Source organism: Notamacropus eugenii, chromosome 4, assembly GCF_028372415.1.
Source record: "Notamacropus eugenii isolate mMacEug1 chromosome 4, mMacEug1.pri_v2, whole genome shotgun sequence".
NCBI lineage: Eukaryota > Metazoa > Chordata > Mammalia > Diprotodontia > Macropodidae > Notamacropus > Notamacropus eugenii.
In genome coordinates, this window is record NC_092875.1 from 16,576,557 (window position 1) to 16,603,865 (window position 27,309).

At 50.0% G+C, this 27,309-nt stretch overlaps 1 protein-coding gene and 1 long non-coding RNA gene across 2 annotated transcripts in view; both read right to left on the reverse strand.

Annotated features, from left to right (window-relative positions):
* Positions 1-18,174, reverse strand: part of KREMEN1 (kringle containing transmembrane protein 1) — a 48,154-nt gene extending 29,980 nt beyond the window's left edge. The window contains exons 1-2 of the mRNA XM_072600059.1: positions 17,946-18,174; positions 254-416 (exon numbers count right to left, since the gene is read on the reverse strand). Of these exons, the coding sequence (XP_072456160.1) occupies positions 254-416; positions 17,946-18,051 (269 nt within the window). The 5' untranslated portion in view covers positions 18,052-18,174. The remainder of the gene's footprint in view (positions 1-253; positions 417-17,945) is intronic.
* Positions 15,583-17,927, reverse strand: LOC140499078 (uncharacterized). Its single transcript, XR_011965265.1, has 2 exons — positions 15,906-17,927; positions 15,583-15,684 (listed from the first exon to the last, which is right to left on the reverse strand). It is a non-coding gene; the product is annotated as an uncharacterized lncRNA (long non-coding RNA).
* Positions 18,175-27,309: the final 9,135 nt, after the last annotated feature.

Genomic DNA, 27,309 nt, shown 5'->3' on the forward strand with positions numbered 1-27,309 from the left:
AGGATGAACCCCTTGAGTCACAGAGCTGGAATGGAAGGCCTTGTCCAGAGCCAGCTTTGGAAACCAGACACTACAGCTCCACATCCCACATCCCACACTTTCCTCATGGCACTAAGGGGCTGCTTCCCAGCTGAGAAAAGAGGGCAGAGCTGACATGATACTCTTCCTGATTCCCTGAAGGAACTGGCCCTCCCTCCCCAACTTCCTGGTCTCTATTTGGATGTGCTCCGATCTGCTCCTTGTGGCCCCTCACCTGCAGTAGTTGTGGTCTCCCAGGCCTCCCTCTCCATGGGGGTACTTCAGCGTGTTATAGGGGTGCTGGAAAGTCTCGTTCCAGAAGAGGCAGGCCTTCCCTCCATGTGGTGCTGTCCAGTTCTGCCTGCCCCTGTAGTCAACTCCATTTGCCGTGAAACACTCTAGAAGGAAGAAGAAACAAGAGGCTGATGCCTCAGACAGGCCTTGTCCTCCCCTGCTCGGCTGGCTCTGTTGGACTGAGCATGTGACCAGGGGCAGCACCTTGGATGTGGGGGATGCTCACCAAGGGGCAATGGAGAAGCTGGCTCTGACCACAGGCAGATGGAACTGGAAAGTGGTGGGCCCTTGAAATGAACCAGGAAACACTAATCTGGGAAGAGTTGGCAGCCGACGCTCCTCTGGAATTCTGGGTACTTGGAGGGGGTCACAGCTCTTGCCAGTGCCTTTGTGTTGTAACTAAAACCAGGTCTCCCAGCTGTAGCTCAGCACTCCCTCCAAGCTGGAGAGGCAGCCCTGACACTTGGATTCAATCAGTCCCTCACATACAGAAATGTTTCGGAATCCCAATCACACAAGAGGGGGAATGATTCAAATTCCCTAGTAATGAGGACCAGTCCTCCCAACAGCGTTGGGGATGGAGGTGCTGGGACACAGGATGAACAGGGGAGAGGGGCTGGGCCTCAGCCTTCACACTGTAAATGCCCAGGAGCATCAGTCCCTAGGAGACCCTCACTGACCAAAACAGCAAGGTGTGTGAGGGAGGCCCCTTGGAGATGTAAGGCCGATGGGCTTTTGTTCCCTGCCATATAAAATCCAGAAGCATTCATGATAAATACTTGGCAAAGAAACCATAATCAATATATTAGCTAAAATGGCAGGAGCCCTTCAAGGATGTCTCATGTCAAAACCTCTCGAAATCAGTTACAGTCTCAGGTCTCAGCCTCCTCTCATTTCTGATCTTTGCCCTCCTTCTCCAACTCCTGTGACTAAAGACCCAGGGATCAGCTGGTTTTCCTTTTTGGGGTCATGGGCTTGCCCCTGACCCAACCCCATTGTCCACATTCTTCTGGAAAGCATTTCATGGAGTATTTTGGTCATTCAGAAACTATGTTTGGAAGAGCCCATTTCCCCAATCAGTACCCATGACCTTGCTTTTACTGGAACCGCCCAATTCTCTGGGTCAGAAGAATAAGCTGGATACTCCAACCATGCCCACAACCCAAGTTATTTAGGTTGGCACAACATTCACACAAAGCCCACCTTCAGTGGACTGGCTTCATGCATGAATGGAAATGTGGGCAAAGGGGAGGTGTCCAAAGGCAAACTGGGGAGTTGACTGGTATGAAGGGGTCTTCGGCTGGGAGGCCTGCTTCCAGTCCCTGGCTCTGCTGCTGGGCACTTAGCAATGTGTGCCCCTGGACAAGTCACCTCCCTCTATGGACCTCAGTCTCCTCATCAGCAAAGTGCTCTTTCCTGGGCCACACTGCCTCCTTTCACTAATTTCCTTCTAATTTTGATTCCATGAACATCAGACTAACTGTTGCCTGTCATCATTTTCCCATGAATGCCAACTGTGAGAAAAGATGAGGAAAAGCAAACTGGAGCAAGTCCTGTGAGTTCTGGCAAGGTAAGTGATGCCTGGACTTGGTGTCCTCAACCCATCAGAGTGTGGCTTAGGTACTGGGGGCTTTCCTCTCCCCACTTTCTTTTTACTAAAAATCTCACCACGTTTAGTCCAGGAGGAGGAAGCCACTAAGTTCCCAGTGGCTTACCAAGGTGTCACTGGTATACTTATCTAATCCCACCCCAGGAGGGGCCTGACATGCCCAAGGTTAGTCAGTCAACAAACTCACCAGGTACCAGGCCAGATGCTAAGTGCTGGGATACAAATACTAGCCAAAAGAAAGACAAGCCCTGGCCTTCTAATGAAGAAAGACAGAACACAAAAAGCTGCTGGAACTGAACAGGACCCCCCTGGCCTCCTCCTCCCACACGCATGACACTGAACGTGGGGACCCTTGGAGGCTTCTCCTCCCTTCTATAGCTAGTTCCTTTTTCTCCTCTGTTACACACACATCACGCTTCTCTATCAGCTGTAATCCTTCAGTTGGCCATTCAGGAGACAGAACAGTCTGGTAGAAACCTCGGATCAGCCCCAGAACCTAGGTTTATGCCATAGGAGAGACTTCACAGCTTTGGAAGCTGTGGGAAGAGGGACCTCTTAAGTTCCTCCTAGTTAAGTGACCAAACACCAAGAGCAGATTCCCGAGCTTCCATCTAAGCTGTGGTGTCCCGTCCCGCAACCCCCGCATCTCCCAGTCTTTGAGGGATTCAGGATAAACAACTTGTATGTGTAAGTCTCATCCTCCAATGCTCCAAGTCTCCAAAGCCCAGCAAAGAGCACTCATTTAAAAAAGCAGAAGCTCTTAGATAGCAGAAGTTGCTTTAGGGGATGAAACAATGGAAGTTTTAACTCTAAGAACCTTCTTACTCTTATCTACTGACCCTATATGTGGGTCCAATTGCACAAGACATGGGTTACAAAAAACAACCCATCCACGAGAGGCTCTTGAGGTAAAAGCTAAAGAAAAATTTCTCCTCTGGGTTGAATCTAATATGGTCCCATTGGATGGCGATCAAGAAATCACCCAAAGCTAGAAAGCAACTGCCCTGAAAAAAATCTGGGGGCTTTAGGCCCAGGAAGGTCAAGTGATGTCCGTCTTAAAACACTGAACAATCTCTTTAAAAATTCCCAACGCTGGAAAGCACCCTTAAGAGGAACAAGAGAATTTCCTCATCTTTCTTCATTTCCAAAACGAAAATCTATTTCATGACAAAATAGGTGATGAGTCTTAACTACGGAGATTAGGTGTAAGGAGTCTCAGTTCTTTCTTATTATCAATTTTCTACCAAAATCAGAATTAAACTTCATTAGCTAGCATCCCCCCAATGGGTTAAAACATGAAAATTACAAGAACTCATTTTTAGGAAGAAAGCCCCCCACAATACATGACGTTATTACATACATAGCTAGAATTTTAATGCACAGATAAAGTTTTTAGACTATTCTACATTTTTCTGCACAGGAAAATTAACAGGAATTGCAGGCAGTCTTGCAAGTTAGGGAGACTTCCCACAGTGGGAATTAGGTTATCACAGGCAACCTGGCCCTTTACAAAAAGATTTCTGCTATACCCCTGGGGAGGTGGGGAAGAAAAGCATATAAGCCGGTGAAAATGAGGTGGCTTCTTGGAATGCAATTAATGGAAATAATCCTGTCTTCAGCCATTAGTGTTGTGAAACGTTCATAAGCCACCCCTCCAAAGAAGATAAAGATCTTTGTGTACATTTTGTATGCTGTCCAAATCACAGAAGTGCAGATATTGAACGATTATATGTGTTAGCAGGATCCCAAGTTACCAGAGCTCTAGGCAAATTAGCTCGACCAGATTGGACATGCTGTCTTAGAATCAGATGGGAATGGCGAGGGGGGAGAGGGGGTGAGAATTGCTTTTAAATATGGAGGTATTATCCTAAAAGATGACCAAGGGCTTCACGGGCAGGAGAAAATGAGCCCTTGGAAAGGGCATGAATGGATGAATGAAACCCAGTCAAGAAAGCTTATTGTGAAGTCATGGCCAATCATGCTTCTCCTGAATGCACCCATCTGAGAAAATTCACTTTCTCTGGTCTCAGCACCGTGGGTAAAGAAAGCATGTTTTCTGTGGGTAAACATGGCCTTTTGCTGGCTCTTGGGACCCTTGATAAAGGAGGCTTATTTTACTACCTGTTTCAAGATCACAGGCTTGGCAAGGACTTGAGCAGTTATCCCGTCTCATCCCCTTACTTTTCAGATGAGGAAAAGGGGTCTCAGAGAAGTAACGTGAGCTGCCCAGGGTTTTTCAGCTAGGAAGTATCTGAGCCTGGCTCTCATACCTTTTGGCTTGGGCCATAGCAAATACCTTCAACAGATTTGTGGACCTACCAAAACCTTTCTTAATACCTCTGATGCTCGTGACCTGGGTGACCTAAGCAAGCCATTTAACCTCTGTGGACTTCACTATAAAATCAAGGAGAGGCTGCACTAGACAGCTTCTGAAGTCCCTTCCCATTCCAGATCTATGGTGTATTCTATGATATAATCCAGGATCTGACGAGGGAGGAGCCTGTTGTTTTGTTCACCTGAGAAGTCTATAGTCTAGGATCAGAGGTTCTTAAACAGGAGTCCATGAACTTTGTTTTTTTCTAAATATAGATAATATATAGATATGTAAACTGAAACTATATTTCGATTTTATTGGTTTCCTTTGGAATCCTGTTTTTCACTTCATGCATTTAAAAACTTCTTCTGAGAAAGGTTATAGGTGTTACCAGATCACAAAAAGGGCCGGAACACACAAGAGCTTAAGAAGCTTGATCTAGACAATGAACCAGGGGAGTAGATTCTCCATAGAGCAAGCTGCATCCTCACCCCATATGAGTAACACAACAAAACACAGGTAAAGAGGGAGGCAATCTAATTCTCACTAGCTCTTCATAAAATGATCCTTCACTTTTCTTTCTGGAGAGGCTCTACAGCCTTGTGGAGTCAGGAGGAACTCTGTTGGCAAGCCCTGCCTCTGGCGGCCCTGGGTTGGCTAGTTCCCTCCTTACCCTGAGTTGCCTCCCTTGGGGACCAATAATCCCCGTAGGCTGTTCTTCTCTGGGACACTGTGAGATACTCTCAAATGAAACCATGTCTGCAAGGTGCTTTGCCAACCTTAAGGCCCTACAGAAGTGTCAGCTGTTATTTTGGGTTCAAGGAGATCATCCGCTTGGGGTTAAGAGCTCTTAGGTCAAGGACAACCTTCTTGGCTAGTTCTTGTTCATCATCACAGAAGATCAGATGGAAGCGGGCCCTGAATAGTCAGTGAGGGCTGATAATGAGTGCATCCTGGCCCATCTACCTACACATTACAGCCACTTAAATATTTAAATGTCAAACCAACTCCAATGACATACAAAATATTAACTATGAATAAGATAATGGACTCAGCAAAAACAAATATAAAAAATGTAACTCATGCTAAGTAAAGGAATGGGAGTCTTTAGAGCAGCCAGCTTAGACTCAGGACCCTAAATAAGTCCTTTGTGGAGGGCAGAAGTAACAAGTCTCTACACAGAGGGTGGGGTCTGCTTTGCCAACTCCCAGATGCATCAGGTGGCACTGCAGAGTCTCCAGATGCCAGAGGGCCTGCTCCCAGCTAGCCAAGACTCCAAGGGCATCCTAGAGCTGCTATTCAGGCCTTCTAATGGGCATGGATTCCAATAAAGCTCCCAGAGGCAATCCTGCCACTAGGACACAAGCCCTGATGCCCTCCCCCCCCCCCACAAGCTAGAAGGGCTGAAAGCACAATGCCCACAACAGAGTCAATGTCTGCCACTCAAGAACAGACTAGGCCATGTTCAGAGAAGCTGCTCATCACCACAAGACCAGCCACCAAATAACGGAAAGTTTTTTGGCCACAGCGACTCATCAAAGGGTGAGGAGACTATGAACTGAGTCTGAGGGAGAACCCATACTGATGAAGTCATGGATCTTTGAAGTGCTAAATATAGGAGATGATGGGAGTTGAAGCCAAAGGAGAGGCAGAGGGTGGGGATATGATGCTAAAAGATTTCTTGGAAAAATGACCTCCGGATGAACAAGTCTCTTGAGGCGACACCCAGAGAAGGCCAAGTCCTGAGTCAAAAGCCAGGTCTGCAATGGACCAGGAAGGGCAGATGGACAGATGGCAACTCTACTGAACTGCCAAGGGATTGTTCCCAAGGGCCATACCTGCCGGCTGCATACAGTCCCCTTGAGGCTGGCCCTTGGAGAGAGTTTTGGGCTTGGGAGTTTGAAAGTTTTGTTTTAGAATCCTGCCTCATACTCAGCACCGGTAGTACCTTGGACCAAGCTCTTCCCATCTTTGGGCCTAGTGATAGGGTTAGGGTTAGAGAAGCCGGACAGAGACAATAAGAACACCTGGCATTTATAAGATGCTCTACAGCTGCCAGAAATTTGTGGGGGAAGCAGAGGGAGAGAGACAGAACTCCCACTGTACAGCTAAACAAACTGAGATCCAATGAGGATAAGCAGCACAACCCTAACTACCCGGCCCCATGAACCCCATGCTCCCGCCAGCCCTCTGCCTGCTCCCAGCTCACTGTCTGCCTCCTTTGTCTCCGACCTCCACCGAAGTCTCGGGGCCCCCAGGCCAGGTGGTTCTAGGTCAATCCAGCTGGAAGGCCCTCCACCTTCTCCACCTCTTTGAGCCCTCTGCACATTCTCTGTGCTTTCACATTCCTTTGTCCCTGAGGTCGCAGATCTTTGATTTGGAGCCCAAGGGCCTTCAGTGGCCTTCTGGTTCAACTCTCACGAGAGCAAATTCCCCTCCGGTTCCCAGGTCCTCATCCAGTCTTTGTGTGCAGATCACAAAGCCCTTCTTTCCTTTCTAAATGTTTACTAAGCATTCCTTTAACAATCAATTGTAGAAAGCTGTCTGCTCCAAAATTGTAATGGCCACGCGTGACCCCAAAGAAGAGACATGAGAAGCCAGCTCCCCCCTCACTTCTCTGTCTCTGCACCGGGAGAACATGGGCGTGGGCCCACACAGAACAACACACTTTCCCGATATGTCGGTTAGTTATGTTTTTCTTCCTCTGGCTGCATGAGGGTGAGGGACTGATCTTGTGATAAGTATCCCAGGGCAGAGTTTCTTTGTGGTTGGTCCAAAGCAGGGGTGGGGATCCCTTCATTCTATACTTTATGAAGGAACTGAGGCCCACAGTGGGGAAATCACTTGGCCCCAGATCACCTAGGACAAATCAGAGATACAACAGAGATCTGAACCATGGTGCCTTGGAGAGGGCAGCAGCACGGGAGCTCAGCTGTCCTTTCCAGGCCTCAGGCTTTAGCTGTCAAATGAGAGAGTGGCAGTAGGGGCCAGCTCCAGACCTAAGGCCCAAAAGTCCTTATCCCAGTCCTGCCCCTGGCCCCCATGGCCTCCCACGATGGTGTGTGGCTTGGCTGTAAGCCAGGCCTAGGAACATCTCTCCTCCTGCTGCGGCGCTGCCTGGCACCCCAGGTCTTAGGGGGACCTGGCTGCATTGAATGTGGCCCTTGACATGCCGAACTTGCTCCTTTGACATTGCAAAAAGGGCAGCATTCCATCCCTGGCGCTGCCATTTCTTTCTCTGATCCCGGTCACAATCCCTCCACACTTGCTGACCACGACCTAAGTGGTCACAGCCAGAATAAGTGAAAACTGGTGGAGACGCATGACTCTTACCCGCACAGTCTCCAGCCTGGCCTCCTCACTGGGTGGTGTGCGCAGGGCCCTTGATCAGAGCAAAGGCAGAGTCAGGGGTTGGTTCCTGGCTTAATCCATGAGAAAAGCCAAATCATGCGTGAGAGGCTCCTCGGGAGCTCAGGCGGGCAGGCCACCAGTGAGGGGAACTGATGCTGGGCTTGAGTGCTAGACTGAGCACAGTCAGAGCCACCGACAGGGTCAATTTTGTGTGATGAGCAGCCCAAGGAGAAGCTGGAGAGGAAGTGCTGACCAACCCACGTGCTACTAGGGCAGTTCATGCCCATCCTCAGAGGTCACTGTGGGCCCTCCTAGAGGCTTTCTTGAGATCGGGCAGGCTATCCTTTAACAAGTTGTCTGAGCCAGGCACTCGTCACCAACGGAGCAACTGATCGGGGCCCTCAGAAGACTGGCCCGTGGGCAGTGATGGGGCAGGCATGGCTGTCGATGGCACTGGATATCCCCTACAGATTCTGAAGCAGACACTAGATGGTCCAGTGAGGTGTGTACAGACCTGAGGCTTTCTCCGGAATCACAGCAGTAGCTCATTTTCTACAGAGCTGTAAGGTTTGTCAATGTAAAATACTGACAAAACCTTCTCCCATCCGATCCTCCCAACAGCCCTGGAAGGGAGGGACCGAACCAAACAATGCAGGCAAACACGTCCAGGGTGCCGTCAGAGCCCGGAGTGGGCAGGGGGGGGGAAGCTGTCAAGCTCGCCTGCCGCTCCTGGGAAGGGAGCTCCTGCACACATACACACATCCCAGTGGCGGACAGGGCAACTCCCCAAGCCTTTGAAGACGCTCTTTCAAGTTAACCTCCCCTCCGACCTCCCTCTTCCCAAATCTCTTCCTGCCGTTTGGAAGTCGGCTGATCCTCAGCTGAAGAGGCCTTTACGTACTCGGTGCAGATGGCAGCAGTTACAACCCTTAACCAGATGCTGCAGTCTCTAATTTAATTGAAAGGATATAATTAGACAACAGAAACACTTTAATGAAAGAGCAAAACATGGCGGGAGGGAAGGACAGAAGGCACTTAACTGATGCCAAAACACCCACTGGTAATAGGAGCTTTGAGTCTGGAGAAAAGGATGGGAAAAGACCCTTAAAAGGACAGTCCCCATCCTGTTTACTTCCCCACAGACGGAGGAATAGGGCTTTTATTACTGTAGATTTCCACTGTATTTTATGTGGGAACAATCTGATTCAAACCAGAAGGGACTTCGGGGGACATCAAAGAAAAACAAATATGGCTTCTGTGGTCATTATTAAAAATATTTTTACCAGCCCAATAATTTTCTTTGAAGATGAATTTTTATAGATTGAACAGCAGCAAGTAATTTACATACTGGGACTGGATTGGCCAGTGGGGACCGGTGGCCCACCCCACCCTAGAAGACAGCCACCACTTGGTTGCCATGTTTCTCAAGACTCCACACAGACACTTCATATGACTGCTGTCTGTTTTAAGAGATGAAAAGTAGTTTTTTAAAAATCCAGTCACATGTGCTGATGGTGACACACCACCCTGACTCATTTTGAGACACTGTCTCCCCTCCCCCCCTACACACACACAGTGGGGGGTGGGGGAGGGAGGTGGGCTCCCTGTAAAAAGCCCTGGCATACATACATTGCAGGGTCTGGGCAACCTGAAAGGAGGGGGCTGCTGCTGAAGCCGGGTGACAATTAAGACAGGCATTCATTCCGCTTGGGGTCCTCCCCCCTTCCCCAGCCCACTAGAAGCAGGGCCCCACCCTTGTGGCAAGTCAAACAATCAAAAGTTTAATGCCCGGGCTACTTGCCAAGGCTTCAATCAGTGACAGCAGAAAGTAGGGGTTGGGCCCCAGCAAGTAGGCCAGGCAGGGGGCGGGGGGCGGTGACCCGGAGAGGATCCCGATGCCCATGGGAAGGATAGATGGACGGGACCTTGCATGTCAGGAGCCTGTCTGTGAAAGGGTACTGACTACCACCCAACTGTGCACCTCTTAGAACTGCTCTGGTGCAAGTCCAGGCCATGGAGGTATTTGCCTGGAGTGAAAGAGGATCCCCTTGCGGGCTGAAAAGCCGCCTGGCTCCTTCTGGGAAATCAAGGGGCCCCTTTCTGACAACCTCTCCTCTCTTCTGCCCTCCCTTTTCCCTCCTCTCTCAGTTCTGTTCTCGGCCAGAATACTGCCATCGAGCCGACCCCCAGCCCAGCCCCCTCCTCAAGCTCCCTTTGTCCCATTGCTGTTCATCTCTAGAAGGCATCCCAGGCTCCTCCCTGCCCCCAGCCCCCAGCTGTTCAGTCACCAGGGCCCCTCCCCACCCTCAGAACTTTCTTACTCATCCCCTACTGATACCACTCAAGGCCAGGCCCTCTCTGTCTACCATTGCCTAGCTTCCCAGCTGTCTCCCTGCCTTTAAGTCTCTCCCCTACCCTGATCCATTCCTGGACATCCAAAGCATCATCTGTGAGAAACCAGACACTCCACCACCATTAATATAAGGACAGCTTGGATCATATCACTCCCTCACTCAAAATCCTTCCATGATTCTTCCAGGGCCAGATGAATTATGTCTAAGCTCTTTAGCCTGGCATTCAAGGCCTTTCATGAATTGGCCCCAGCCAATCTCTCCCACAACTCAATCACCCATACCCCATGCCACTAACTAGACTACTCACTGCTCCCCCAAATACTCTATATCTCCCACCTCCAGCCCCCTTGAATCTTTACAAGGCCCCAACCTGTTGAAACCTCATACATTCTGTACTCACGGCAAGCCCCAGAGAAGACACATCCTCTCCTGCTTCTGTCCCACTTCCCCCCACTCCCTGCACCCCAGCCTGGAATACACCCACTCCCTCATCTCTGCTATCTTTCCTGAGCTCTCCAGTTCTTTGCAATCCCCATCCTCCCCTAAAAAATTAATTTTTGCTTATTTTGTATAGACCTAGCTGTATACATGTCATACATACAGACCAGAATATAAACTCCTTCAGGGGAGGGTCTATTTCCATATTTATCTTTGTAGTCAGCCTTGGAACTTCCAAGCTGAGATAAGCTAACCCTCCCTGCATGTACCTTCTCAGACAAGTCCCTTTCCATCTCTGGGTCTCAGTTTCCTCATCTGTAAAACTACAGGAACGGCTTGGATAACCTTTAAGAGACCTCCAGTTCTAGATCGTCAATCTGTTGCCTCACAAGTCGGGCTCCCGGTCCTGCCGAGGCCCTCGTCCTGCTGGGGGCGTCATCTTGCTAAGGTCTTGGTGGGGACCAGATCTGACAGCTTCATGTGTTCTGAAGCCTACTTTGCCTGACGTTTTCTAAATACATTTGTGCTCTGCCCTACATCTTGTCATTCACATGCTGGCTTTCTTCTGCCTCATGGCAGGCAGGCACAATGTCTTCAGTTTTTATTCTCCTGCAGTACCTACTGACGAGCTTTACACTTACCAAACACTTGGTAAACAGTTGTTGAATGGAATGATTTTAACCAAACGACTAAATGAAGAGGATGAGGCATCGGAGAAATGAACGAGCAGGAAGAAGGGAGAAGAAGCCTGTGGGCTCCCCAAGAGGGAGGCTATTCCTAAAATCAGACTGAGGATGGGGAAGACGACAGGATCAGAGCACTCTGGCTAGAGGATCCCTGAGATAGGGTCTAAGCCTTTCGTTTGAGAGAGGAGGAAATAATCAGTATGCGTAGGGCAGCCCAGGCCTGAGCAGAGCAGGGACCAAGACTGCGCCACACCTCCAAGCCAATCAATCATAAGCACTGATTCAGGGCTCGGCACAGAAGTGGGACAGCTCGAGTCCTCAAGGAGGGACATGGGGAAGCCAAGTCTGCAATGAATCCCAGGCAATCTGGGGTCACCCCAATGCAGCTGAGGGAAAGGAGAGAAGGATTAGGAAGGGTCTCCACCCTCCTACACACTTGCTGCCCAGGGAGCTTCAGGGGGCCTGAGGCAGCCTTGAAAACCTGTTTATGAGCATTTTCCAAGGGGGTTGGGGGGGAGGGTGTGGCTAGAAAATTATGCACTTCCCTATTCTCCTGGTAACTAGGCAGGGGACAAAAGCTTTGTACACATACACACAAACACATACACAACACACACACGTACACATACACATACAAAGAGAACAACTCTTTCTTATTGAGTGTTTTGCATTAACTCTGTTCCACAGAACAAACACAATCAAAGTGGTATGTCTGAAAGTTTCATTTTTCTGGCAAAAAAAAAAAAGACTTAATTAAAACAAAATAATCCACCATACTAACCATACTGCTCTTTTGGAAAAGGATGCCCTGCTTAGCGTCGAATGGCAGAAATGGCAATATGAAATCCCTCTTAAAAGAAGTGACAAATGTTTTCTGTGGATGGATTTCTCTTCGGGCCTCCAGGCCCCAAAGCCCCCAGAGCCACACCTGCCATCCTATCACAGCTGAGCCCATTTGGGCCGGCAGATGCCACCATCCTCGCCATGGAATCCTGGCTCCCCACGGGCTGCAGGGCCTGGGCAGTCCTTTTCCCCCTCTCTAAGCCTCAGGGACCTCATCTGTGTGGTGGAGCTGGGGATGTCTGTGCTGCCATCTCAAAGGGCTTGATCAAGATGCCCTTTATAAGTAGGCTGTGAATACTCTGGGAAGTAGCCTGCTGTAGCGAAGACAGAGAGGAACTACAAGCCAGAACAATGAGGTTGGGCAGCCTCATATGCATCCTGGCCAGTGATCCTGGCTAAATGATTCGCTCTCTCAGTGCCCAGGCAGCTCTCAATCCAGCGTCACCTGGGGCTCCGGTCGATAAAGAAATCCCAGGTCAGCCCTAGGCCTGGGCTAGTTCAAGCTCATCAAGAGGCTTGCCCTTTCCTGATCACAGGACCCAAAACTCAAGCCTGGCTTGGAAGCCTCTGCTTTAATACTGCAAAAGGACCTCCCCAAAGCATTTCTGATCACCACAATTCCCTAGCTGATATGTCTGGAAGAGAAGCAAAGAAACATGGTGATGTTTTGAGCCAGGGTTAAGGCTGCATTCACACGGACCAGGAGACATCAGGATGCTCCAGGGCAGTGTGGGAAACACAGGCATAGTCACATCTTTGGGGCACACTGGCAAGCCCCAGAACCAGGTTCTCCCATGAACCTCTACTCCCATGGGGCTCCTGCCTATTACCAAAAACCCCACAGGCCTAGAGGAAAGGCCCTGACAGCAGCTTCAACCAGTCAGTGAAGCAAACATTTAAACACCTACTCCATGCAAAGCATTCTGTTCAGTGCTAGAATGACAGAGAAAAACTATTTAAATAGTCACCATTCCCAGGATCTTTCATCCTATTGAGGGGAAACGATATGGTGCTAAAAGCTACTATCAAGTCCAGCCTGATTTACAGATGAGGAAAGTGATGCCCTGGAAGGCTACCTACCTTGTCCAAGGTCACACAGCTCATAGAATCTGGAGGCAGAATATGAACCCACGCCTCTAGAGGCAGAGCTAGTGGTCTTCTCCCTACTTCCCATTTACACAAGCCAATAGTAACAGCAGCAACAGCTACCCTTGATACAACACCTACTACATGCCAGGGACCTGCTCAGTGCTCGATGAGAATTATCTCCTTGAGTCCTCACAACACCAGGAGGCAGATAACCATAGTGGGTTACCCCTACTTTTTAAGGCAGAGACAGAAGTTTAGTGACTTTGCCCAGGGTCTCAGCCAGGAAGTGTCTTGAGGCTGGATATGAATTCAGGTCTTCTGACCAGCCCTCTCACTGTGCTCCTCCAGCTACCTGAAAACACCACTGGAATGCACCTAGTGTTATTTTTATAATCTGTACAAGTCAACACAAAACTATGTCAAGAGGGAGAAACTAACCCTTGTGATTGGGAGGGGGCATCCTGAAGGAAACCTGGGATTTCAAGAAGGAGGGGAGAGAAGGAAGAACATGTCAGACCCAGGTCACTGTCTGTGCAAAGGTAGAGTGGTGGGAAATGGAGAACTGCATGGAGGATGGCTAGTCACTGTAGACTGATTGAGATGGCTACAGCCACCAGCTTCCTGTGCTCTCCTCACTATGGCACATGCCTGCCTGGCACTAGGAAAAGCACAGAAAGCCTCTGACCTCGGGCCTTCCTACGGGGGCAGTCAAAAAACTACGGCCCAACCTAGGTCTTCCTAAAAATGGACACAACTCATTGCAGATTTTGGCTTTTTAAGTGACTGAGAGATCAGAGCCCTCGATGCCTGAGTGAAGTTTCACTTTCCTTCAGCTCCCCAAAGCACAGACATAGGTATATTTGGTTCCTGGAAAGCAGCATCTGGTCTTCAGGGAACTCACACTAAAATCAGGCTGTGCACTCCCTCCATCAATTCAGATTACCACCCTTCTGTGACTATTGCCCTGGCAGCCAACACTGCGTTGGAATCAGGTTGCAAGGAGGTGGGGCGCTGAGGCTGCATTCTGGACCTTTCCTGCCCCATTTGAGGGGCATCCCTACAGCCTTGGTGCAGGGAGGTATTGGTAGGTCTTTTCTAGGAGATGAGACCTCCCTCTGTTTACACACCTAGGCTCTGTGAGAAGCGAGAGGCCTCCTGCACTCAGAAAGATTAGGTCCAACTCAATATGCTCCCGCTGGCATCTGCAACAACAGTTCAATGCACACAGTCACAGACTTGGAGCTGGAGGGGACGTCAGTCTTCCAGTCCAATCATCTCATTTTACAGTTGTGGAAACTGAGACACAGAGAAGTGGTGACTTGTCCTAGTTAGTGGCAGAATTTGGACTCAGGCTTCCCTGACTCCACTGCCTAAGATCACACAGTCAGCACAGTTCAGCAGCAGGACTTGCACCCAAGTCTTCTTGTTTTACACCCATTGTCTGATCTACTACACTACCACACTGGACCCCACAGAGGGGAAGCAACTGGCCTAGAGTTGTCCACATGGTATCATGGGATCAAAAGGCTCCTTAGGTGTCATTCAGTCCAAATCCCTAACTTGACAAGTAAGGAAACTGAGTTACAGAGAAAGGAACAGCCAGTTCCCAATCCAGGATTCTTCCTACCACACAGCACTGCCTCCCATCAGCCCTAAGGAGTCATGCAGATGGGGCTAGCAGACAACACAGGCCAACGGGTTTGTTCAAGGTCCCACAGATGTTAAGTGCTCAAGCCAGAACTCCAATCCAGGGCTTGTGGGGGGCCCTTTCCTCTCCATGCTGCTTGCTGGGCAGCTAAAGGTGACCAAGAATAGATTCAAGTGAGTTCAAACGAGGTGATTTCAGTGGTGGACTGCATGAATGTGACATGGCTTTCATAGCTGAGCGTAGGATCATAGGCCAAGTACTGGAAGGGGCCCCAGAGGCCAGGGAATCCAAGCCCCTTGTTTGACAGAGGAGGATAGGGGGACCAGTAGGGAAAGTGTTTCACCCACGGTCACCCAGGCAGTAAAAGGCAGAGAGGAATTGGAAGCTGGGTCTTGACTCAAGATGGTGCTTTGGCAATGGCAAAGCTCTTGAAAATGAGGCAGAAATTCAGGAGGGTACCTGAGGCATGTGGTCTGCCCTAACCCTAACCAGGATGCAAAGCAAAGAGCAAAACTGAATCCAGTCCCTGGATTCAGCTCTCCACCAAGGCGTGGGAGGAACCACTGTATCCAGATGCCCACAGCAGCCAGCTGCCGCCTCCCAGCCCTGTCTTTGCTCCTCTCTTCCCCTGCCATCGGATGAGAGTCAGGACGAAATGAGCAAGCTCTGCCTTCTCCCCATCATTCCTGAAGGAGGGGAAAGCGTGGAGATCTGGGGCTGGATCTGGGGCTGGCTAGAGACTATCAGGAGGAGTTACAAGGGAGGGCAATGAGCTAACTGCTTTTGGAAAGCCAGACTTCAGAAATGCAAACCACTAGTAGTTTAAATATTGCAATATTGTGCAGAACCTAAGCATTGAAATAATTTTTTCCATCCACAAAACTTTGAGAAAATTACAGTATCGAAAAAAATAATAAAATGATGCATTTGGCAGATCCTCAGAGTGAGACATGTTTTTTTTATTGAAATGGAGTTTGGAAAGTGGTGGGTAGTGCTCAGGAGGTGATGTTCAAACAATGAGGGCTCTTCCTGGAAACGTGCTGGAAGAAGAAAGGACAGTGAAATCCCGAGGCGGGTGTCCCTGGCAGCAGTGGCCCCAGATGGCTTCAGAACGGGTGCTTTGGAGGGGAATTAGGGACTCAGGCAGAGTGTGGCTTATTTCTCCGGCCCCCAACTGCGGATCTTCCCTCACCAAAAAAGCCCCAATTTATCTGATTTGAAACCAAGCAAGTGTATCATTGAGGGGATGAGTCCTGCTTACCCAGGAGGATAAAAGCCAAGGTCATTTACTGCTTCTCTCCTGGGTCAAAGGTGAGCCCAGGTATTTTCATCCCTTCCTCTATTCTATTGACACATCCATGACCACACAGAAGGAAACATGAAATTAAAAGGTTACCAAGTCACTGTTCTGTTGCTAAGTCCTGGACTTCTCAGACAATACAAAACCCCTCAGGCATGTCACATGTAACATACATATAGAATGTTGGAACAAGAAGGGTCACGTGAAACAATGCTCTCATTTTATAGACCAGAAAATTGAGGCCCAGAAAATCAACAAGAGGGGTTTTCCAAACTTCCAGGGAAGGAGGTTGATCCTTCACCACCATTTTCTGACCCCTCGGGGATCCTGAGACATTATCAGCTCTGAGAGACCTTGGTCAGTGCTTGCCGAGTGATTGATTGTTCCATGGGTTGGCCAAAGTGGTTTCCCTTCTATGAGGTTTGGAGTTAATGAGAATCTCACAGCCTTCTACATGGACTTCGGAAAAACATTTGAGCATTGTCCTGCTTTGTCCTGCTATTAAATCGCTGCTTTTAAATGGCCTAGATCAGTATTAAAATTGAGGAATGAAGACCAATTCTCACCTTCTGGAGGGATTCCTCACGAACTTTTTTTCCATCCCTTTAGAGTACTCAGAGGTGAGTGTCTAACCTCCAAATAATTCGTGAATAAACACAAAACAGCCTCACTTTCCACCCACACCTCTGATCTTTTCATCCCACAAATGATTTTGCTGGAAGGAAGAGTATTTAAGTCTCCCTTTCACCTTTGGGTGCCCCGCCTCGGAGTAGATTTTGCCTTTGTCTAAGGACAGACACAGGGCTGGTTCCCTTTACCCTAATTACAGTCAAGTTCCAACAGAGTAGGTCCTACTCTATCTTGGGAAAGTGACAGTCAGAGCTCAATACTGCACATCTGTCCATTAGGCTAAAAATCCCCCAGCCCAGGGCCCCTCCTGTCCCCAGGCCGCAGGCTGCCTGACACCTCATGTTAGACAGCTGCCCAGCACCCCCTCCCCAGCAGTCTGCTCTTTGGGGGCAGAAAGAGTTAAGGGGGCTTCAGGCAATGATGCCTAGGAGGCTGCCACTAATATTTCTATCTCACACTCTATCTCCTGGCAAAACGTACCACACAAGAGGAATCTGGCTTCCTCTGAAGGAATAGTTACATAAAAGCCAGCATACCCGGTTGGGAAAGGATAGGAGGGCCAGTGAGGTGCCCGGGCAGGGGCTCAAGGGGCTGCCCTTGCCACTTCTGGGACCCCCACATTCCAGCTCTTGCTCAGATCTGCTCCAACAACCTCAGCTTCAAACAGTGCAAATCCAGTCTGGTCTTCCTGGTCAAGGGCTGGAGTCCTGGGCAGAGCCACCCCAGGACCCAGGACAGGGTCCCCAGGAAGCCCCACCCCACCCCACCCCAGTCCCAGAAGGGAAGGAGGAAAGAACATTGGCTTTGGTATCTTAGGGTCACAGATCCCATAGAGCGAGAGCCCCCTTCCCTAGTCTAAGGCTCTTCTTCCGAACAGTGGGGTGCCTTGCCCAGTGCCTGACACACGTAGATACGATATATACAGGAGTGTATAGAAACTAAGTATATACGTCTGCACACCCATCGGTCTACCCATGTTATACAATGTATCTACACACACATATTGATACATTCCCCCCCCCCACACACACACAAATGCTTGCTGACAGGTCGGATGCCTAAGGGCAGCCCTGCAGTCCATCACTACTGGACAGGGGCAGGCTACGGACCCAAGTCCTTAGACCCCGGACACAGGGCTTTCCCCCCGCCTCAGACACACTCTCAGGAACCCCGAGATCTCCTCTGAGAGCTCTCGATCTGGCACCCCGCTTTCCTTCTCTGGACCTCAGTTTCCCCACCTGTAAAAAGACCGCTCCAGCCCCCTCCCGCGGCCGGACCCGCACTCTGAGGGGGTCCTCCGGTGGAAGAGGGCAAGGGTTCGCACAGCCCGCAGGGGTGCTCGTGGGGGCGGGGCGCGGCGCGGTCACTCACCGGGCGCCGGTTTGGGTCCGGGTCCGGGTCCGAGGCCGGGGCCGGGGCGGGCGGCCAGCGCCAGCGCGGCAGAGAGCAGGGCGAGGCGGGCGGCGGGCGGCGCCATGGACCGGTCAGTGCGGGGCCCCGGGGCGCGGCCCGGGGGAGCAGGGGGAGCGCGGGGAGCCGGGGCCGGCCATGGGAGCGGGACGAGGGGCCCCAACAGTCTGCCTGGCCAGGCCCCGCCCCGCCAGAGGCCCCGCCCCTGAGGCCCCGCCTCCCACGTGCGGCCCGCCCCCTCTCTCCCCACCTCCACCCCCCCAAGCATGCTCCTCGCCTCCAGCGGGGCCACGCCCCCCTACGCGGGCCCGCCTCGCGCTCCTGCTCGGCCGAAAAGGGGAGGGGCCGCTCAGTCCCCTCCGTCACGGCCCCGCCCAACTTTTCGAAGGCCCCTCTCATCTCCTACGAGGCCACGCCCTTCTCCGCGTGACCCGCCTACGCAACCTGCTCAGACGGCGAGGGGAGGAGCCGCTCAGGCCCTTCGTTACGGTCCCGCCCCCAGGGAGCCCCGCCCACAGCTCGTAGACCCCGCCTCCTCCCCGCCCAAGCACGCCTTGCCCTTCTCCAGGACTCCCCCTCCCCGCCTAAGGGCGGGGACGCTCAGTCAAAGCTTCACAACCCCGCCTCCGCGCCCCGGGCAGTCGCCCACTTACTCACCCACTCTCCCGGGAGGAGCCGCCTCTCCCTCTGAGGTGGAGCATGCGCACGAAGGCACGGCAAGCTCCCCCTACACCAAGCCCCGCCCCTCCACTGCCGAAGGACCCAGCCAGGAGGGAGCCTAGACTCCGCCCCCTAGGGGGGCCAGCGCCTTCGCTAACCACTCCTGTTATGCGCTCGGCTAAGCTCCCTAGGAGGAGCTGGCTCTAGGCCCCGCCCCTTGTATGGATACGTGATCGCAATTGGCCGGCCCGAGGAGGAGGGGCGGGACAAGCAGGTGATGAGAAAGGGGGAGGTGGAGCTGCCTGGAAGGGATGCATGGGTGAGCCAGAGCCATCCCAAGTGGAGCAAGACTGCTCTCCCTTCACCCCTCCCCCTGGGCCCAGCAGCGCAAGATTAGGGCAGCCTTTAGGGTTTGTCACAGTGTTGGGCACTGTGCAAAGGTGAAAGACGCCTGACTGGCCCTCCGGGAGAGGAGTGAGTGAGTGAGTGAATGAGTGAGTGAGTGAATGAATGAGTGAGTGAGTGAGTGAATGAATGAGTGAGTGAATGAATGAGTGAGTGAGTGAGTGAATGAATGAGTGAATGAGTGAGTGAGTGAGTGAATGAATGAGTGAGTAAATGAATGAGTGAGTGAATGAGTGAATGAATGAGTGAATGAATGAGTGAGTGAATGAATGAGTGAATGAGTGAAACAAATAGATACATGCCAGAGCTTTAGGATCCGCAAAGTGCCCGGAGTCACATAGCTAGTAAACGTCTGTCTGAATTTGAACTCGGTTCCTCACATTCTTACTGGGGAGCTGGCCTACAGAGCCAACTAGAAGAATGCACAAAATCTTCCCGAGGTGATAACGGAAGGGAAAGCACTTAGAGACCTTCAGGTGTCATCTACGCATTTTAAAGATTGGGAAACTGTGGCCAGAGAGGTTCAAATATGACTGGGAACCCAATGCAACTAAGAGGTCTCGAGTATAACTATCTAGTCCAGTCCAAGTAGAAATCCCCTCTAAACTGACATCTGGGGTGGACCAGCTGCAGCTCCGACGTCTCCAGGGACCAGGAGCTCATTACTTAGCCAGGCAGTCCATGCTATTTTTGGACAGTTCTATCAAGTTGTCGGGTTCTCCTTTATCACCAGCATTTATTTATTGAGCACTTATGGTGCACCGGGAGGGCACTGCTAAAACCTGCCCTCATTCTACTGGAGGACAACAACAGGTAAAAGGAAGCTGGAAAAGGGGGGCTTCTCTTCCTTCGGGGCTCAGGCCTGGGGCCACCTCCTCTGGGACGTCTTCTCTGATTCCCCTTACACACCTGCAAAGTTCACACCTGTTTCGCCTAGAGCAGTTGGTTGGGACCTTTCCTTTGCTGCCGACACTCCCCATGGAGCAACCTACATATCTGTGTATATGAGGTCGATACATCCTCATCAGCCAGGTGGCTGATCTCGTACCGGAATGTTTGCAAAGCAAAGCGATTCATCTCTTTGGAGCTGGAAAGTAGGTGGAGAAACCGAGATGAAGTCACTTGCATCTGGTCACACAACTGGTAATTCCCAGGGGCTAGATTTGAACTCAGAGCCCTCTTGTCTCAGTCCGCCAATAAAGGAATGCAAACTCGCTGGTAGGAATCACTTCATTCTTTGTACTTGTGTCCCTTGCCAAAGAGACCACCGTTGTAAAACGCTTAGCAAGGTGTCTAGCACTTAGTAGGTACTATATAAAAGCTTATTCTCTTCTCCTTTCCCATTCCCAGCACCTAGTAAATACAGAGCTTGGCACACAGTAGGGCTTATAGAGAAATGAGCATTTGTTAAGCTACTACTATGTGCCAGGCTTTGTGCTAAGCCCCTGCGATATAAAGAAAGGCTCAAAACACCCCTGTGCTCAGGGAGATTCCTCTCTAACAGGAGCATGGGAACTACTGGTGCCCCGTCAGTTAGACAATGTCTAGAAATAGAAGGAAAACTCCTCGAAGGTTGATCGATTTGATCTGAAATCTCAGCAGCAACCCAGGGTAGAGCCTGGCACCTGGTGAGTAGGGTGTGTGTGTGTGTGTGTCTGTGTCTGTGTGTGTCTGTGTCTGTGTCTGTGTCTCTGTGTGTCCTTGTGCGTATGTGTTTAGCACAAGTGGGCTGTTTTTCTTTTAAAGTGAAGCCATCCAGTCTCTCTCTTCCCCTCAGTCTGGTCTTGGGCATCGTCTCGCCCGCGGGCCAAGCAGACTGAGTCTAAACAAAACTCAGGACCAAAGCCCTGGGCAACCCTGGTGCCCGCCCATCCCATCAGGCAGGGGCACCCAAGCACACCCAACATCTCTCCCGCAGCAGACGGGGGATTTTCCTTTGGATCTGACTAAAGCCCCTTGTAATTAGGAGCTAGCCCGGCAGGTTCAAGCCAGGACAGCCCGAGGGGCCGAGGGACCTGCGCAGGTTTCTTTTAAGTGCCTCTGCTCCAGGAGTCTGCCTGACATGTGGCAACCTGCGCCGCCTGGCACTGGTGCCACGCTCTGGCCGCGTGTGCTGGCACGCAGCGGCTCCTGCAGCCACCGCGCCCCCAGCCTGCTCTCAGGCCCTGACCTAGGGGCGCCCCTCAGCTCCCCAAAGCCCTGGACCTGATTGGCTGGGACCCCTATGATTGGCTTCAGCCCACCTCCTATCTCCCCCGCTGTTTCCTCCGCCTTCACGCTCAGAATCCCAGGACACCCAGGGACCTCCACGGTGGTCTGGTTCCTTCCACACCTGGCCAAAGATCCCCTACCACCCCTCCCCCATCCCAAGCGGGCAACCAGCCTCTCGGCTTGAAATGGGAAGCCCCCTGCATTCCGAGATATCCCATCCCACTCCCAGGCACTTCACATCGTTAGGAACTTTCTTCAGATCAAGCCTAAATGTGCTTCTTACGATCTATAGTGCAGATTTAGAATTGGAAGGAACTTCAGAGATCACTACACCATCATTTTACAAATGAGGAAACTGAGGCCCAGTGATTTGCCTAAGCTTACAGAAACTGAGTGGCTTTCGGCCAGCTTTCTGCCTTTTTTTGCTGCCCCTCTGCCTAGAAGAATGTAAATTCCTTGGGGATAAGGATGTTGGGGCTTTTATTTTTATTTCAGTCTTTGTATTACAAGTCCTAGCACAGAGTGGGCACGTAATGCTCGTTGAATTGGATTTCTCCTAGTCCCAACCTTAGGGCCAAAGCAGAACATTTCTTCCCTCTTACCACATGCCCACCACCACAGCCTCTTGACTTTCCTCCATCTTTCTGCTTCTTCCATCCCAGGCTGCCCTAGAACCCATCCAAAACATCCGGGCTTGGCTAGTTACTAGGGTGCCCTCCTCTCTCACGCTCCCTTTCCTATCAACCCAAATGAGCCCTTCAGCCCAGGGAAGGGTAGTGACTAGCTGTCACCACTAGGGGCACCCTTGCTGTTTGCTCACCTGGCTTGGATGCGGTGGAGATGGACAATTTCATTCCTTCAGGTGATAGGAGCAGGCATTACCGGCAGCTGGCCTTCATGGAGCGCTGCCATCTGGTCTATTGAGGGAACTGAGGACTTGCCATCCACCCGATGGCTGCACCCTTAGGTCTGTAGTTCTAGAGCACCACTATGTAGTGCAGTGGACACTTCTAGAGGCACAAGGGCCGACGTGATGGAAAAGTCGGGACAACAATTCCACTTCTAGAGAGCAGGAGCTGGCTTGACTTTACTGTTTGCATCCCCAGCCCTTGGACACTTTATGGTGCTTAGTAAACACTTAGTAAATAATCTTTCATCCACAAGGCAGTCCTATAGTCCTTGAAATACTTGAAGACAACTCTCATGCTGCTCCATCTCTATCCTATCCGAACTCTCCTGTCCTCTCCCAACTCTCCCTTCTCCTTCTCCTCTCCCAACTCTCCCTTCTCCTTCTCCTTTCCCCTTCTCTCCTCTTCCTCCTTTCCTTTCCCTTCCCCTCACTCTCCTCTCTTTCTCTCCCCTCCCTTCCTCCTTTACTCTCCTCTTCTATCCTTTTCTCTCCTCCTCTACTCTCCTTTCCCCTTCTCTCCCCTTCTCCTCTGTTTTTTTCTCTCTTTCTTTCCCATCCCCTTCCCTCCTCTTTCCTCTCTTTTTTCTTGGTCTCCAGGCTAAACATCCCCCATTCTTTCACCCAATCTTATGTCCTCCCTTTCTTCCTCTTTCCCAAACTGCCTCCCCAGTTTGAGTGCCCACACTTTAGGTCTGGATGAGTCTAGGGGTATCCTAGATGATCATTACTGGATCTCCACATTACAATATTGCACATATAACCTTGTTTAAACATTTTTTCACTGTGTTCTTTTCTGTGCAAGGACCTATCTTGACTTCTAGTAGCAGCCAATAGAAATTCCCCCTCCCGTACTCTCTTGTCTGTAGAATCTCTGAGGTGGAAGGGACTTCAGAGGCTGTTCAGTCCAGTCCAGTCCAGCCTCTGCCTGGAGCCCTTCAGCACCGGGGAGGAGTCCCTACAGAAGCACCAGATTTCTCTTCTCTAAGGCAGACTCCTTTTGTTCCTTCATTCAATCTCCCTGGGGCATGAATTCCCAACCCTTTGTCATCTTGTTCAAGGTCCCAATGTTTCACTGTCCTTCCAACACCCTTTGCCTTAGAAAGCAAAGAGGATGTAAGCTCAAGTTCTGGTCACATTATGACCTTGAGAGAGAGTCCTGCCTGGTGATTTTGGCCACCCAAAGCAATCAAGGTGTCCTCAGATCAATTCTTGGAAACAAATTTAGATGTGTGGGTGGTTGGAGACCTTGAATGTTGGCACACAAAGTACCATGGGAAGTGGGGAATTTAGGACCTAGGTCTCCATCCTGTGAGGGAAACTAAATCACAAGATATCATGAAGCCCCAGCTCCAGAGATCAGCAGCAGTAAAGGGAGGTGGTCAGGGCTGACTGGACCAGAAAGGAGCCTGCCTGGTTTGCAGATGAGCTGTGGGGAGGGGGGTGGGGAAGCCCAGCTCCTGTAAACTTTGTATTTTAATTAACTGGTCCTATTAATTATTTGCTCATCTATAAAATGAGGGGATTAGACCAGATGACCCCAAAGATCACTTCCAACTCTAAATCTATGGGCCTAATTCGATCCTATGCAGAGTGGTTAAGTGAAGGAGCATTTATCAATTGCCTACCATGTGCCAGGGACCATCCAAAGCACTGGTACAGTGGTGTGGCAAAGGGGGTCGAGAGTTGGGCTGGGAATCAAGACAATCAGGGTTCAAGTTCTAGGTCTGACAGACTGGTTGTATGGCCCTAGGCAAGTCCCTTCTCAGGGGTTGATCTGTATTGACCTAGGGGATTGTCTCATTAGGGATTCTCATACCAATGAAATCCCAGGCCTAGACCAAAAAACAAAAAAAAGGACTAAATTCATGTGTTTCTCCCTTAATAATCAACAAAACTTTATTAAGCACCTTCTGTGCCAGGCACTCTGCTACCTGCTGAAAAAGTAAAATGTTGTCAGAGCCCTGATTTCAGCACCTTGGCAAGAGCTCTAATGGCCACCCCTAGGTATGGCTCTGAAACTTGAGAAGACTTCTTCCCCTACACCCAGGGTCTTTGTTTCCTTAACTGTAAAATGAGGGGTATTGGCCTAGATGGATTTTTAAGGGACCTCCCAGCCCTGACATCCCCTGTTTTAAGGTTCCTCCCAGCACTTATTCCCATGGTACTATGACCACTAGATTTCCTTTTACTTCTTATAACATACTCTTCTAGGTAAGCCTGGCACTGAGCCATTCCACATACAGTTTCTTGTGGGTCAGAGAAAAAATGCTAAAGCAAATCCCACCAAATTCACCCTGTCCCTTCCTGACCTCTCTAGAAGGTCAGGAGCCCATCACATTCTCTTCTGTCCCTCTCCCCACCCCCAGCAGAATCAATTAACAACTTCAAGGTAGGGATTATTTTATTTCTACTCCATCACTGATATCCTGGCTGTGTGAACCTGGGCAAGTCATTTAACTTCTCAGTACTCTAGGCATGTCCCTTAGATGCAGAGGAGCCAAACAACGGTGTCGGGGAAGCTTGCCTTCCTCAGCTTCTCTTAGTCTAGGGAGATAGTCATTTGCCTCTTTTTATATCTCCAGAGCTTAGTACAGTGACTGTCACATAATAGGCACTTAATCAATGCAAGTTAATAAATGACCAGTAAAATCACAGACCCAGTCCATGTCCAGATGCTCCGCCTACCACCATCACTCTGTAATCTCTCCTCATTGGAAATTCATTCAGTCCAAAATTTTTGCTCGATAGTTTTTTAGTTATGCCTGATTCAGGATTTTCTGGGCAAAGATATTGGTGTGGTGTTATTTCCTTCTCCAGCTCATTTTACAGATGAGGAAACTGAAGCAAACGGGGTCAAATGACTTGCCTAGTGTCGCACAGTTAGCAAGTGCTTGAGGTCACATTTGAACTCAGGAAGATGAGTGTTCTTGACTTCAAGCCCAGCGTTCTGTGCACTATGGCGCCATCAATCCAAATTTATCACTGAGTCAAGATTCAAGTAGCTGCTTTGAGCTTACCTAGCCTTAATCACTGAATGGGTGTTGCCTCAGACAACTGGAGACATGGGAAAGACCTTAGCTTAAAAAGGCCAAGGTCTCCCACTGCATCCTGGGTCATCTCCAGTCGTCCTGATCTATATCTGGCCACTGGACCCACATGGCTCCAGAGAAGAGAGTGAGGCTGGAGACTTTGCACACCCCCACCTCACTTAAATCCCAATTGACTTGCATGTCATGGCTTCACCTCCCTGATGTCATGGTCCTCTCCAAGAAGGAAAGACAAACAACTGCTATTACGATCTCTCAGGACATGCCTTCCTTCCTTGATGAGATCAGTACCTGACTCACAATCCTTCTCTTCTACCTTCATGCTAAGGGACTTCTTAACATACATATAGAAACTCCCTCAAACGCCTTCACTTCACACTTCCTCTGCCTCACAACTACACGGTGAACTAGATGGCTGTATTCTTGAGCTTGTTATCAACCACAAACATTCCATTTCCATGTTATTAACTTGGAAATTCTCTGATCAGATCACAATCTTATCATTCCACCCCTCCCCTTGCTTTGCAACTCCTAACTGTTGCTCATTCTCACCTTGACCTCTATTGCTTCCACTGGGTTCTTTACTCAAACATTCATCCATCCTATACTGGCTACCCTAGAACCATCCATCTCACACCAGCCACCCTAGAACCATTCTTTCCACAATGGCCACCCTAGAACCATCTGTACCACACTAGCTACATTCTCCTTCCTTCCTCATATGGATCTAATATTCAATTCAATTCTATGCTCTTCCTATGTCCTATTGATCATGTCTTGCCAAACCATAATCTTGTTTTACTCCCTACCCCCCACCCCCAGCTGTTGCCTTCCCTCTGATTCACCTGCTGCTCAACAGAGTAGGGAGCAAGCCGATAAACCATGGTGACTGTGGATCCAATACAAATTCATGATACATAAACTCACTGGGCCCTCACTGCCACAAAGCAATCCTTCTACCACCCTTCTCTATCTAATTCCCCATCCTACTCATGACATCGGCTTTTCCAAATCTTTTTATCCTTTCCCAGACTTCCTACACACTTCTCCCTCCCGTTTCTCTCCTACCTGAGAATCCAATGTTTCATTGGAAAAACTGGGGTTGCTTTCTGAGAGCTCCCTCTTCTTCCATCATGCTCTCACCTCCTTCACCCCCATCTCTCAATCTTTGGCAGGGCAAACCCCTCTCCCTGCACAAGCAATCCCGTCTCATCCCATCTTCTCCAGCAGACAAGTCCCTCCAACATCCCTGCCCTCTCACTTATCTTCAGGCTTTCTGTGTTCCCTGGCTGCTTCTCTGCTGTCTACAGGGGCAGCTGGTGAAGTGGACAAAGCGTTGGGTCTAGAGTCAGGAAGACCTGAGTTCAAATCTGAACTCAGATACTTTCTAGCTATGTGACCCTGGGCAAGCTACTTCACCTCTGACTGCCTCAGTTTTCTCAACTGTAAAATGGGTATAATGACAGCATCTCCTTAGTTCCAAGGTTTCTGTATGGAACAAATATTTGTAACAGTGCCTGGCTTATAGTAGGTATTATATAAATGCATATAAGCATGTCCATGTTCCTAAAAAAACCCTCTGGGCAGCTAGGTGGCACAGTGGAAAGAGAGCACAAGGCCTGGAGTCCGGAAGACCTGAGTTCAAATCCAACCTTAGACACTTCCTAACTGTGTGGCCCTGGGCAAGTCACTTCACCTTGATTACCTCAGTTTCCTCATCTGTCGAATAAACTGGAGTAGGAAATGGCAAACCACCCTAGTATCTTTGCCAAGAAAACCCAAAATGAGGTCACAGAGCATCAGATGTGACTGAAAAATGACTGTATATATGTATATACACTCATGTGCAGATACACATAGGTGCATGCACACATGTGGCCACACATCTATGTATAGACATGTACACATGCATGTATACACATGCACATACATGTGTGTGTGCATATACATACATGCATCTCTATAGCTCTTCCATGATATCACTGTTCCTGTCAGCTCTCATCCTATGTGTCCATCTACTCTCCAAAGTCACCAAAGATCTCTTCATTCACAGACCTAACGAATGACCTTTTCTCAGTTCTCATCTGCAGCT